Genomic DNA, 15,228 nt, shown 5'->3' on the forward strand with positions numbered 1-15,228 from the left:
ATATATATATATATATATATATATATATACACATAACTATACACACACATACACACATATCAGTAGTACAAGAGAAAATAGCCATCATAATGTAAATACATCTTTGAAAAGCAAATTTACTGCTGTATTCGTCCAAAGATAACAACAATAAGGACTGCAAAATTAACAGATATTTGATTGTATCAGTTGCAGCGTGTTGAAAAGATATGAGTTAACTTCGATGGGATTTGAAAAGAAATCCAAAAGGGACGTAGCTAAGCACCAAAAGACATTTATTCAGTTCGGTGCTCAACCATTTCCGATCCGCTAAAACAAAGCAATGCAAACGAAAACGAAACGATAAAACGATTTATGACTTACTGTGGCGGTTTGGAAATCTTCGACGCTGTTTCTTGAAGGATTTTTTCCAGTTCTTTGAACTCTTGGAAATATCTTGGGTTGACTGTTAAAAGAAGTTCGATAAAAACAGGCGTGTTCTTCATAACACAAAGAAATCGATGTTAATATATATATATATAAAATTAGAATTAAGTGTTAACCTTTGACGAACTTTCCAGACGACTTATGTCGTCTCAAAACCAAGTTTCTAAAGATGTTTCTGTTGATGTGTTTTAACCAAAATTAATTATTAAACAAATAAATCTTTTGTCTTCGTTACGAGTGCAAATTATAATTGACGGCAATTGTTTGGCTCATGGCGTTAAATGAATATATACACATTAACTCATGTTACATCACAGTCTACCAGAGACTAACTACTACACCATATCATGCTCTACTGCAAATGATTGTAAATCCGTTGTAAATCTACCAAATAACTTTGTGCTTAATCATGCTCTATGAAACACTACGGTATCGTGCTCTATCAGACACTACTGTGCTTTTTTTTTTTTTTTTCTCTAGTGTGCTCTACCATCCAATCTTGCAATGTGCTGGCGCAGTGTGGCATGCTATAAATGACAGTTTTACCTTTACCAAAAGACTTTGATTTTGATTTAGACGAAGGATTCTTGGGTTGTTTACGAAGCTTTAAGATAAACATTTCAGATTTTGTTTCTTTCGTCAAACAGGTTTTTTTAATTTTCACTTTTTTCCTCAGAAAACATTTTCTATGGTATTCTCCAATATTATCTTCATTATCCGACGTAGACCCCGCCGAATCGTTGGACCTGACCAAAGTTTTCAGCAGTTTCTCTTTCAACAAATTATCATTTTCCGAGTCAGTCTGTTGCTTTTTTATGCTTCTTTGTGAAATTGTTTTCATATTATTAACGAAAACATGTTCTTTTCCTTTACGAAAAAGCAGATGGTTGCTCGAATCGACTGCGTTTGTTTTCTTTTTTTTAGCAGACGACATTCCAGTAGAGGTTCTTTTCTTATTGACGACCAAATCTTTATTCAGTGAAGTTAGATATCGGTTGCGTATACAATTGCACTTGTTGTTCCTGCAATTATTTTGATTAAAAGTGTTTAGTTTGGAACCATTAAAATGTTTCGCTTTACTGCTTTTATGCGGATGCATATGTGCCGGAGTGAAGGTATTTGTTGGCGACAGGCTGTTTAACTGAGTTGATAAAGGTCCCTTCGAAGAATCTGTACCATGTGAATCAGTAAAGTCTTTCGAAGATGATTTGCTATCAGTAGCATTCTTGGAGTTATTTTTCGGTGATAATGGTGAGCTGGGAGTGAGTTCTTGGAATGAAGAACCTACGAGGTTTGGTAATTTATCGCTCTTGTATAACGACGGTAAACCATGATAATACACTTCAGCGTCTTTCATAGCCGTACATGAAAGGGAATTTGTTTCGTCATCAACCTTCAAACAAGTGTTTCTGTTAATACATGTTTCAATTTCTGTTGCCAATCCTTCATCGATAGGATCAACAACCGACATATTTCTTTGTCTGGCCATTTCGATTTGAGTCTCAACGTTTTGGTTCGCTGTCATAGTTTTATCATTTGGATTCGTTTTACAGCTGGGAACAACATACTTTTGGTTTATTGATGATTTCGTCGACACTGTAGCTATTGACGGCATATTCTTCGATTTGAATTTCGCTTTACCATTTCGTGTGTGACTTTCAGGCATTTTAGAGTCGTTATCGGAAATATTCCTTCGTTTTTTCATTTCTGATTCTGATACACTTGAACCGATTTTTGGTAAAAAGGATGAATTACTTTTCACACAATTCCTACATTTCGCATTTTTAATATGACAATCTTTGGTACTTAATTGTTTATTGCTGATCGATGTCTGAATTGTATCGATTGGCTTAGAAAAGGCGATGCTACACTTGTTTTTATCTGATATCGCATATGTGTTTGCGATGTTATTCGACGTGTTTGAAATGGCGAGTTTCTCCATCTCCCCGTCGGTTGCCGTCTTACGGTTTGGAATATTGCTTCTCGGTTTATCCAGTTTCGTAGCGTTTTCTACATCGCTCGGATTCTTTCTAACTTGTAAATTATTTTTACCATATTTTGAATGACTAGCATCACTACTTTGAAATACTTTGCTACGAACTTTGGTCGTCTGCCCTAGTGTTTGAGAGTTTTCATTGTTATTTGTTGTAGATCTGGGAGATTTCAGAGGTAATGTGGCCCTGTCATTCGATATATTCTTACAGGGTGCTGCAACCATTATAGGTTTTCTGTCAGTTTGTTCATAAGGTTTAGCAAAGTAATTCCTTGTTTCATTCTTAATGTGATCTGTTGCTGCAGTCTTTTTATTTTCAGGGTTATTTTCTTGAAACGGACTACAAGACGTATATTTTGTAGATTGACTGAAACTTTTTTTACGTTCAAAAATGTTTGGTAATTTCCCACCAGAGACAGTTTTTGATTGTTGTTGATTTGGTTGTTGCCGTTGTTGTCCATTTGTTTTAGTTACACTGGTCATATATTCCGACTGCTTTTCGTTTGTTTGCTCATCTGGTATTTCCTTTGCTTCTTCACATTTTGTTGGAACAGCTGTGTCTTTATTTAACTCCGGACTACTATTCCCTGATGTAGAATTCGAAGAGTTTATAACTATAGTTCCCAAAGGGTTTAGAATAGAACTGAAACTATAGGCGAAGCTGTTCTCTGACAGCATGGGGAATGTGTTCGTTTCAATAATTTGATCCAAAATTTCTTTATCGAAATTAAATTTAGAGCTATTCGCCTCGTTATGGGATATTTGTAATATTTCCTTCTTTTCCACGACTTCTTTCATTGAAGTGTTTTCATGACCGGAAGTAGAAACATTTCTGTGAACTGATATAATAGTTGATTTTTTAGTATCGCAAATATTTGAGATTCCATTACTGCTATCAGCGCCATCTGCTCGGTTTTGTACTGTATTCACCCAAATGTGCTCCACAATATCCGGTTTTTCTGTTACACATTCATCCAACGGAACAGAATCATCGGCCTGAGTGGATGTTTTTCTTGTAATTGTCTTTAAGATATTTCCAAAATCATTTTGGACATTTCCTGATGTAATTTCGCTGTTTTGTTTCTCTGGGTTCGAAACGTTAATACGAAGAGTGTTACAAGAAGCAGAATCTCCTTCGATGTTTCTGCCTGTTGCTGTTTCGTTTGTGTTATGTTTTACCTCATCTTTAGCGACAGCAAACGGCTCCCCTTTTGTATTTTCATCAACGGTAAACTGTCTTGTAATATTTGGCGGATTTACATCTGCGTTCTCTGTAGACTGGATGGTAACTATGTTTGATGGTATACCATTAACTGCATCATGCAACGCTTGCGATTTGGTGTTCGAATCACACACGTTTCGGTTTCCATTTGGAAGAGATCGATTGGTGTCAATCAATACAGATTCGATTGTAATTTTGGTCTTTGAATCAGAAATAACTTTTGCTTGCTTTGTTTCTGAAACTTTTTCATTTTGATTAGTATCGAACTGGCAATTCAACCCCTGTATTGAAGGATTATTGATTTCTTCAGTTTCTTCTTCATTCCCATTAGAAGTCTGCATAACAGTTGAGTTCTGAGTATTGTTGCCAGGAGATTCAGTTGGACAATTCCTTTCTGATACAACTCCAGAATTCGATGCTTCTTGCACTTTTTCTTCGCTAGAAATTTTCAGCATTTCTTCAATGCCATTTGAATGATTCTTCTTATAAACTTTAAGTTTACCATTTACATTTTGTCCTAGTTCGATCGTATTTTGTTCTGATATTTCATAAATTTTTTCAGCCTTTTTCGCTGTCACGACGGCAACTAATCTTTCTTTTTGTTCAAAAATCTTCTCTGAAATAGTCTCAGGGAATTCTTGTAATGGTTTCCCCTCCGAAACTGTCTTAAAACAGAGGCTGTTTTGATCTTGGTCGTTGATAGACGCATTACGAGTGTCATTGTCATCGTTTTGTTCTTTAATAAAGTCAGAGATGTTCACCAACAGCTTCTCAGTCGTATTGTTTGCCATTTTCAGTTGCGCTTGTTGTATTGTATTTTTCTGAATATAACATGTGTTATCACCGACGTTTATTGCAAGACATGTTACATAGTCTTTTACACCAATTCTTGTTTTAGAGACATTTGTAATGTCCATTTTAACCAAATCCAAGCAATTTTCTACGGTTTTGTGGAATGGCGTAACTTTGGAAGAGTTCCTGGCACTATCTAACATTTCGGGCGACGTACTCGTTGCTTTCGTATTTTTATACATTTCTGTACAATGGCTTCTAAACGCTTTTTCTATTGGATCGTTGTTAGTGTTAACGAAATTATAACCAATCCCTATCAAATCACTAGGTTTCGGATAGCTGATGTTTGCAACATTTTCCATGATATATCTTGCTAAATTTTCTTGTATGTACGCAATATCTTCGTTTCCTTCACGATCACGACAGTGGTGTGTGGTTGCAACATCATCCAGTGAAATGGTAATGGAATTTTGTCTAGACTTCGCTGTTTTGGTGTTTGATAATGAAAAATTAATATCTTTTGTCCTACATGCAACTTCTGTAGAAATATTCCTCGTATCACCGACTGGAAATGTGGTGACGTCATTGTCTGCGATGGCTGAACACTTTGTGTTATTTGCAGAACCTTCCTCATATTTCATCACATACTTGTTCGATGCGATATTACTTGATAAGGCGGCTGCATTTGTTAACGGAACTGTTGGCACATCAATGTCTGAGGCGACACATTTTCCTGCATTACCGTTCGATACGGCATTAATTGAAGAGCAAACACGTGAAATGTTATTATTCGTCCTAATATCGTTCGATACGACGCTGCTAGAGGCGACACTTGAGTTACTATCGTCTGATTGGACGTTATTTACGAAGGTATCACGTGATGCGACATCTCCGCTCGAGATGGTGCCGTTTGATACAGTAATACTATTTAATGAATCGCTATTTGATACAGTATTGTCAGATATATCAAAAACTATATTTTTGTCTACATTTGATGACTCGACCGAGTTATACAGAGCAACGTCTGTCGGGTTAATCTTTAATTTTGTTGGCAGACTGTTTGGTAACTCCACAACGCTAGTCTTTTCTTTTCCGCCATCATTACTTTCAGGTTCAAAATAACTAAACTCCTTCTCTTTTGAACTTTCATTTTGCCCTGTGTTCAAAGTAAGTTGAGATTCTTCACGATCTTTTCTCGCTGCTTCTTCTTCCAAAAGGTTGCTGGTATCTTTAACTATTATCTTACTGGTTACAGTTTGCATTGTGTTTTTCTCGGGAAATGTTTTGATTGGTTCCTCACCAATTGATTCCATGTCCCCCTTTATTTTGCTTTCTTTACAAAAAATCTCTTCTTCTCCAATACAACCATCGACTAAAGAATACGGCATACTTTCAATAATGTACGCTAGGGGATCATAGAAAAAATTGTCGACACCAAAATTGTTCTGGTTACAAGTTATTTTGTCAACGACCGAAGCAGCAATTAAATCATTATCTATAACAACAGCGTCTTTCAACTGTTCTGCTGATAGGTTTTGCGAACTATTTAACGAAATGACGCCGCTAGCTGAATCGGTTTCCGTGGTACAAAAGGAAGCTTTAATCTTCTCTGGCAAATCTGAAGAGGTTAAGTTTTCAGTTAAAACCACATCATTCATTTGATTTGGTCGTATATAACTTGTAATGCCGTCTGCTCGTTCGCTGTATATATTCACCTCTTCTTCGTCAAACTGGACTCTGATATCTCTTCTACGATGGCCACCGTCTCCATTTCCGTTCATACCGTATTTACCGCTAATAAAACCGCAAACTCTCTTCGTGATCGAACAGCGTTCCTGACCGGTTAATTTACCTTCGATTCGCAGGGAAGTATTCGAATTCTCCTCTCGGAATCCACTTTCACCAATAGGACCAGAGGAAGGGGATAACAGTTCCTTTTGAAGGGAAATTCTATAATTTGTCATCTTCGGTAAAGACTTACTTTTGTCTGTTTCTATTAGCTTGTTGTCCATTTCTTCAATTGAGAAATATGCAAATCGTGGTATCTCGAAAGTAAATTCCTCTGAGCGTTTATTCCTCGCAAGTCGCTCGTTCGACTCATTATTCTTGACGTTTGAACTTCGATCGTCAATAAAACCGAAAGAATTGGTGCTATTTTGTCGTTTTACCGAAGTAGCAACATTGGTTTCTTCATTTTCTTCTACACTAATTTTTGTCTGGGTTTTCTGTGCATATTTCGCAGATAAATCGCCACAGTTTTTATCTCCGTTGCCGTCGTTAGATATAGATTTATAATTTTTATCCAAATTCGAACCAGACGTACTTATGTGACCGTTGTCTCTGCTTATTGCATCATTTGAAACATCCGAGGAACTTGTACGACTTGTCTCAGCATCCACTACGTCAGAGAATGCTAAACGATTAGTTCCACTTCCAATCATATCGGTTAATGCAAACAAAACCCCCGCTTTCTTCAACGTGTAACTTTCATCAAAGACTTTTGTAGCTGAGGTATCTTTTTTCGATACGGTTTCTTTTGTCATTGGTTTTAAAGCATCGTCTGCATTTTCTAGTTGAAGTACCTTACTGCCGTCTTTTGCTGTTGCATCACTGGTTTCGAAATTTGAAGACACAGTTCCATCTTTGAAAACTTCCTCTTTCTCTGTTTGTACTAACGACCCGTTATTATCGGTCAAATTCTTCAACTTGTCTTCTGGCGAAATACTAACGATGTATCCTGGTTTGCATTCTGCTCGATTTTCTAGTTTACAAGCATATGGGTTAATCGTTCCTTCTTTTATTTCATTATTATTTTCCAGGCTGGCCTTCGAATTATTCGAAAATTGGCATTTTGAAGAATTTGATGTTTCTATCAGCTTACAACCCAAGAGAGAAATAATATCCCTCAGTTTGGTCTTTTCAAATGCGAAAATGGGAACATTGATTTTTTTAGTCTTGCATGGATCTCCGCTAGAATCCGTTTCGTTTCTCGCGTCTTTGTCAGCGAAGCATGCAGTTTCGTCAGATTCTGGCAAGTCAGAACGAATGCTTTTGTCATTAGTTGTAAGACCATCATTGAGAATATCCTGGGACGTTGTAATCATTTCATATTTACTACTCAAATTTTCAGGTAGTCTTTTGGTTAGATTTTGTTCAGAATTTCTGTTAATGAGAATGTTAATTGTCCCAGGGGTAGAACTACTGGGTAACGAACCTGTATCGTTTTCTTTTGTAATGTCGAGAATATTTTCCTTTTTGCTTATCAATGGACATTTTAAAGAACTATTTGTTTGAATTATTTCTGATCCTAACGGAAGCATTTCTTGATCGAATCCAGCAAAGGATTCTTTTCTTATAGCAAAGCTATCGATTTTCGAAACTGGCCCTGTAGCACATCCAGTTGTCTTTTGGTTAATATTCGTGTTGGAATTATTACCGTTCAAAAGCTCAATGTTAACACCACAATCATATTTAGGTTCGCCGTTTTCTAACGAAAGTTTGTTACTGTTTGAGATGATATCGCACGATTTAGAAAAACATTTTGGAAGCAACAACAAATTGTTTCCTTCCACGTTAAGAGAAATCTTTTCTTTAATCTCAAGAGTGTTATCGGCATCACTTGCCTGTAACGTCACAGCTGGAACCTTTGAACTCTTTTGGATGCTGTTTGTTTGATAGGGATTTCGAACTAAGTCTACACTCGGACTACAAGGCAACATTTTTGGTATAAATAACTCATCACCGATTGGGAACTTAACTGAAATAGCCGTTTTATCAAACGATTCAGGCGTTTGTTGCTGGTGTTGTTCTTGTGATACTTGTTCAACACAAGGAAAACTATCCTTTATTTTCGCAGTATCTTTGCTTGACATTATTTCCATGGAAGACTCACTGTTTCCATTCGAGTATTTTATAAAATTTGGATGTTCTGAACTGACCACGTGATATTTCGGATGTGAATTTTTCTGGCATATTACAGGAACTCTATTTTGCTCAGACAGACACTTGGTTCTGTCATCGAGCTGCAAGTCGGGATTGGCTTTTATAAAAACATAAGTAACACATTTCTTTGTATTTTCACCGGATAATTTACCCCCTTCGGTGTTTGTAAGCTCTTCTTCGTCCATGCATGTTTTACTGTCATTTTCAGGATCGTTAATGCAATTAATTTCTTTTGGGAGCTTTTCTATGTATTTTGTTTCGTTTCGTTTTGTTTTTGATGTGCTCTTCATTGTAATTGGAGAGGACATTGCTAAACAGTCATTAGAATTGTTTTGTGATGGATTCCCCACAATAACTGGCTTACCATCACCATTTAGTATTGTAGCTTCATTGAAAAGGATATCGCTTTCTCTTTGTTGTACATTTTCGCTGTTTTTATGTGAATTTTCATCATTATTCATTATCTCCGCTGACGCGTCATCTTCATTTTTCTCTTTTGAAACATCTGCGATATTAGTTTGAACTTGTTCGCTGTTTTCTTTTAATGTTTCGCTAGTTACAACATCGCTGTTATATTTTGGTGAATTTTGGTTTGTGTTTTTTCCTTGATCATCGATCGATCCACGAGGAATTCCAGCTACTATATCGTTTTGTTTTCTAACAAAACTTTTCCCAGAACGTTTGTTTGCACCAGAAGCATTATTTTCCAGTTTTAAAATAACTTTGTTGCTCCACCGAGACAACAACATTTTTAATCCTACACCTAATTTGTTAATCGACCTCGACTTATCCAAATTGCTTTCCGAACAACCGTTCGTTAGTTCTGGAATCACTTCTTTCCTCACAACCTCGGAATCTTTATCGATTTTTTTCGCAGGCACCTCTTTATTAGCAACGCTATTTTCCTCACTCAAATTCTCAGCATCTTCGTTTATGCTTTCGCTTGATTTCGTGTCGTTTTTCACTGATAACGTCTCTTTATAAAGTGTTTGTTCCAGTTTCACAGATCGAACTTTGTAGATATCGAACTTGCCTTGTGGATACCCACCTATCTCACACAATTTCTCCGATTCTGCACTGAAATGATTGAGGATCGAAGTCGGATTCGGACCAATAACATTTAGTCTTTCTTGTGATGTACTCGGCATTATAACACCACAGTACTGCAGTCTGTCACTGGATTCGCTAATATTTGAATCAATATTCACATCGAAGTTCATCTGCATCAGATGTGACTGAAGTTGTTGGTTCTGTAATAAGCCATTAGTGCCAGCATCGATCTCTTTCGTATCCTCGATTTCCAAGTAGGAATTGATGTTCTTCAGAGTTATCATCGAATTGGCATCGGCTTTGAAGACACTTGGACTAGCAATCACTCTTGCTCCTGATTTCAAATCGCCGTTAGCAAAAGAACTGTTTCTTTTTCTGCATGCCGCTTCCAGGTGTGATTGCAGCAACTGCAATCTTGTCACTTGATATGAAGGTGTAAGGACCGGGTTCTTTAGCAATTCAGCCAGGTCAGTATGTTTGAAATTGGCCATTGATAAAGCTGTGGACTTGGATTCCTTCAACTCATCGTTGGCATTATTTTCCACCTTGAGACTGTAATCGACATTAGTCTTTGGAGTTGCTTCGTTTCGTTCAGGTGTTACAACAACAAGAGGAGTCGCAACAGGTACTGCTGCAGCAGAAGCATTATGAGTGTTATCAACAACCGTTGCAGTGTTGCCGTTGATTGCCTTCTGGTCTGACCCCTGACCGCTGCCGGACGTGTTGCTAACGACTTCTTTGTTTGCTTTTATTGGTAAGGGTCATTAAAAAGAAAGGAAAAAGTAATTTAAACGAGAAATTAAGAACAACATCAAAACTAAATTTTCACAACATTTTACAATTGCATCAACAACAATAACAACAACTCTAATTCTTTCTAATTTTGGCACAAGGCCATCAAATTTGAGGGGAGGGACGGTCGATTGCAACGACCCAATGCTCGACAGATACTTATTTCATCGAACCCGAAAGGATGAAAGGCAAAGTCGACCTCGGTAGAAATTGAACTGAGAACGTAAAGAGCTGGAAGAAATGCCGCTAAGAATTATGTCTGGTGCTCTACCGATTCTGCCAGCTCATCGCCTTAACAACTCTACAAAGAACGCGCTCATTTTTATATCATTTCCCTGTTTACGCCGGGGGAGGGGGGGGGAGAAACTGACAACTTTAAATGGTCAATGCTTCTAAATGACCAACTACTTTACTTTAGGGAAAATTCACAATGCCATGGATAGAAATCTGAGGCAAAATCAACGTGATATACAGTAGAATCCTTCTGACAGGCTTCATTACAGTTTCCGTCTACCCAATTTTACTCACAAGATATGGGCCGATTCAAGGTTATAGAAAAATGCATTTACTCAAGATATTACGCAGTGGGATCGAACCGTCGACCTCGGGTTTGCGAAGTGGACTTCTTAACCATTCGACCATACTGCACCTGCAAAGTTTAACTGGCGCTCGCAAGTGAGTCTGTCCCAATAGCTTGTACCTCGTTTTCGTTGATTATTTTGTATGCTTGTGTTGTATCTCGGTTCTCTCAGTCTTGATCCAGCGGAACATAGGAACGGCATAACAAAGAAAGGGAGAGTAAAGCTACACCATCCCTCATCACTAAGGTGGTACTTCTTTACAGCTGAGCAGAGTAAAGCAATGTGAAATGAAGTGTTTTGCCCAAGAACACAACACATCACCCCATCCAGGTATCGAAACCACACTCTTACGATCACGAGCAAAACCCTAGCCACTAAGCCACACGGCGCTACATGAAGCATATTATTAGTCCGTTATATGCAGAACTGGATTAGAATGGCCAAAGTCGACTTTGATAGCATTTGAACTGAGAACTGCGTTATTCGTCGGGAGGTAATATCTCTTACGGATGAGCTGCGTTTAAAACACACAATATACGTAGGAAACATCATGTATTTTACATTAAATGTTAAACATAGATGATCATTTTAATCTATTATTGCTTCTGTTGCATATAACGAATTTTTATTCAGCTAGGCGGTTCTTTGCAACATCAGTGATTGTTCATTAACTGTTTTCTTATATCGGTGGCGAGAGATTTCGTTTTACTATGCGATTGGCTGTGGGTACACACCACTAACAATGTCCAACTGGGTACAAATGCTGCATTCAGTATTCCCATCAGCCACTGCTTGGACGATTTTGGTCTTCTGATATATATATTGTATTTTTGAACATTGTACGTCCATAAGAGGTATCACCTCAGGACGAATACTAAAATAAATTTGCTTTTCGCTGTGTTCACATTGTGTATGACACACAGATGGCCATATTATTAGTTTATAAAACCAGTCTTTCTCAATGGAGGGAGAGCCAAAAAAATATGGATCCGACTGGAGAGAAGTAGAAAAGGCAGCCCAGAATTGAGAAAAGTCGTCGATGGCCTCTGCTTCAAAGGGTACGAAATTCTTACAGAAAAAAAGCCACTAAATTGCCAGGATCGCAACCTTCAAATGTTAGCGGCCACAGGCCTGAGTAAGAAAAGAATTTGATAAACTATAAAATTTCGGTGAGCTGAGGCCATTTTGAAAAATCGATTCTGTGTTGAAGTTATTTCACGCCATTGACCATGTTTATAGTGTTGAGGAAAGTTTTGGAAAGAAAGCAAAAGAAAGTCCCTTGGACATTATTGTCTCGAGTCTTCGGACTCATAAGACCAGTTACCCGGTTTCCATGGAATCTCTTGGAAAAATAGCACAGAGCAAACACCGAGGGATTTGGGAAATGGATAGTTTTGTGTTTTTCTTTCCTTTACTGTTGGTGATGTAAGTCATCGTCTGCAAATTGACAGAATGCTTAGTACATCGTATAGAATGCTTTGCAAGGTTTGTCAAACAAGGCCAGCTTGAACAGAAGGTCCTGTTCTGTGTTTGACGGAATTTCGAGGGGGGTGTTGCACTTTGAGTTTGTCCCAGATGGTCATGCTAAGAACGCTAATCTTTATGCCCAACGACTGTAGCGAGTACACGGCAGTTTGAATGCCTACATGACAATGCCTCAGCACACACTGACAATGTGACCAAGCACAAACTCGGGGAACATGAGAGGTTGGAAGTTCTGCCTCACTCTGCCTACAGTCCGGACCTTGGACCACCAGATTAACACCCTTTCCGAACCATAGCTTATTTCCTGCCCGGGCGGAAGTTCAGCAATGTGGATGAGGTTGAAAACGGGTCCAGGGAATTTTTTTCCACTAAACCAACCAAATGGCATAAGCGTGGATTTGAGCTCCTGACAAAACAATGGCAACAGACAATAGAATATGAAGGGATGCATTTTCATATATCATTTGTTTGATCTTTTAAGGCTTGAAATAGGAAAAAGCGTTTGACTCAACCTGCTGCTTCTGTTCATTCAATTCTTGCAAACTCGTACAAACGTTTCTTCTGCTTCGTCTCACGAAACCCATCGCATTTGAGGTCGTTATAAGACTCAGTTTATTTTTTCCGAAAAAAACGTCTCAGAAATTACCCCGAGTTCTATATGCAAAGGTAGAGCAACATTAAAAGCTTTGATGCATAAAACTTCTTTTACCTAGATATGCGTTTCTTGAGCTCGGAGTGCATTTAATATGCCAGTACATCTTTTATGTCATCAAGTACGTCACACACACACACACACACACACACACACACACACACACACACACACACACACACACACACACACACACACACACACACACACACACACATTCAACGCTGAAAAGAAAAATCAAACAGCGTTTCAACTCTGTGAGTATATGTGTGTTTAATTGCATATGTTCCCAATAAACGAATTTTATTTACATGTTGTTGATTGGCCATAGATCAACCTTACATGAGCAAACGTGATCAAAGGTATGTAAACCGTGACCATTTGGCCCTTTTAAGTGTATCTAGGAATTCGTTATCTAATGCGTCGTTTGCTTATATAAGACGGTGTGATTTGAGGGACTACTACTTAATTTGCTCAGTGCACACAATGGGAATAACGCTAAGTAAAGCTTTAACAACCCCAATAGCACAAAACCTCTTTATGGCTGGGTCATTAGATCCAGCAAATCGAGAGTTAAATGTCTGATGAATTACCACTGCGTGTATCTGGTTCGATCTCCTATCGAGGTATGAACATATGAATTTCATTTCCGCTGCCAGCGACATGCAATAAATATATAAATAAGGAAAAGAAAAGAAAAAGACAAATAAAAACAAAGAAATGAAAATTGCGCCGCCATCTTTTGCTCATTTGTTCTCTTTTTTTTTCAAATAAGATGAAAAGAAAACAATATGGCCGAGGATTAACATGAATAAAAGGTTTAGGAAAAAATATCCGATGAATTAGATTGCTTCAAGGAAAACGTTAAGCAGATTAACTGTTGAGTTGTCCGAGAATGGACTTGTTGCAACAGATAAAGGAGAATTTTAGCAAAACAATGAAGTTTTGCTAAAATTATCCCTCTGTACAAAAGAAAAAGCATTAAAAAATAATTTTAAAAAATAATATATATGTTTTTTTGTGTTAATATTTAATGCCGAAGACGAAAGCGAAACCGGGAAGAGTATCAGATCCAATTTTAGTTTACGTTCTGTCGAAGCAAGAATAGTAGAGATCGAAAACTTAATGTTTCTGTAACTAACTGATAATGATGCATTTTGTAATCCATTGGGACGTTGGAATATTGCAGAATACAATGGGTTACTCTTATACAAACAAATTTCTTTAAACGAATAAATTGAAAACAGTTTTTTGGGAAGAAAAACTCGCGTAACGAGCTGAAATTTGATCAACGAACCACGAGAAAACTCCGTGCGCGTAAAAGTAACTAGGAGCTCATTCACTTAGGGAGCTGAATAATAAACCAGGAGCAGACTGCGCAGACGTATGACTCACTGGGAACCTTTTCACTTAGAGAGCTGAAATTTGATCAACGAACCACCATTAAACTACGCACGCGTACAAGAGAGAATATACGAATGGTACGTTAAATGAACAAATTCTATAACAAACAGTTTTTCTGAAGAAAATTATATTCGACAAACAAACTGACATTTGAGCAACTCTGCACGTATATATGTGGCTGAGAGAATATGTACAAATGGTTTGTTAATGTCTGAGTATACAGATCATGTAACTTGCAAATTTTTATATTTTATGTAGAAAATATTTCTCATTATTTATTCTAAGAACATAACCATGGATCGTTAGTACCACAGGCATTCATAAACGCTTATATATTTATAAAAAAATGTCTTCATTATCACAACTGAGTATCAGAGTTTCACGTAACCGTTCAGGTTACGTGAAACTCTCAGCAACAGTTTGTGAAGATTTTTCCAGCCTTAATAAAATAGTATACATCTGTATACTAATAAAAGTGAAGTTCAATCTTGCTTGCTTGCAATGTTACACAGCCAAACTGGCACATCATGGGAAAAGATATCGACAGTTTGTATCTGACACTTCATTCTATTGTATTCATAGTATCATGTACGTCTTCCTTATAAAGTGTGACGTAAAATTAGTAGTTACTGACATCAAAGGCCTGATGAAAAACCACCTTAGTTGATTCTCATTAATTTCTCTCCTGCCAACTTTTCCCTGAAGAAAGACTATGTCCGAAACGTTGTATTTTCCACCCTCACATCAGCAAGTTTACCGTATTCTTTTTTTGAAATCAATTTTACTAAATAATACAAGACTCGCCGCTGACGAATGCCAACACCAGTCTTTTTGGAGTCTGTTTGATTGTATGTGTGTGTGTGTGTGTGTGTGTGTGTGTGTGTGTGTGTGT

At 37.5% G+C, this 15,228-nt stretch overlaps 1 protein-coding gene across 1 annotated transcript in view; it reads right to left on the reverse strand.

The window, feature by feature from the left end:
- Window positions 1–15,228, reverse strand: part of LOC106884259 (uncharacterized) — a 23,722-nt gene that overhangs the window by 8,144 nt on the left and 350 nt on the right. The window contains exons 2-3 of the mRNA XM_014935540.2: window positions 970–10,167; window positions 361–442 (exon numbers count right to left, since the gene is read on the reverse strand). Of these exons, the coding sequence (XP_014791026.2) occupies window positions 361–442; window positions 970–10,167 (9,280 nt within the window). The remainder of the gene's footprint in view (window positions 1–360; window positions 443–969; window positions 10,168–15,228) is intronic.

The sequence above is a fragment of the Octopus bimaculoides genome, chromosome 4, assembly GCF_001194135.2.
Source record: "Octopus bimaculoides isolate UCB-OBI-ISO-001 chromosome 4, ASM119413v2, whole genome shotgun sequence".
In the NCBI taxonomy this organism is placed as follows: domain Eukaryota; kingdom Metazoa; phylum Mollusca; class Cephalopoda; order Octopoda; family Octopodidae; genus Octopus; species Octopus bimaculoides.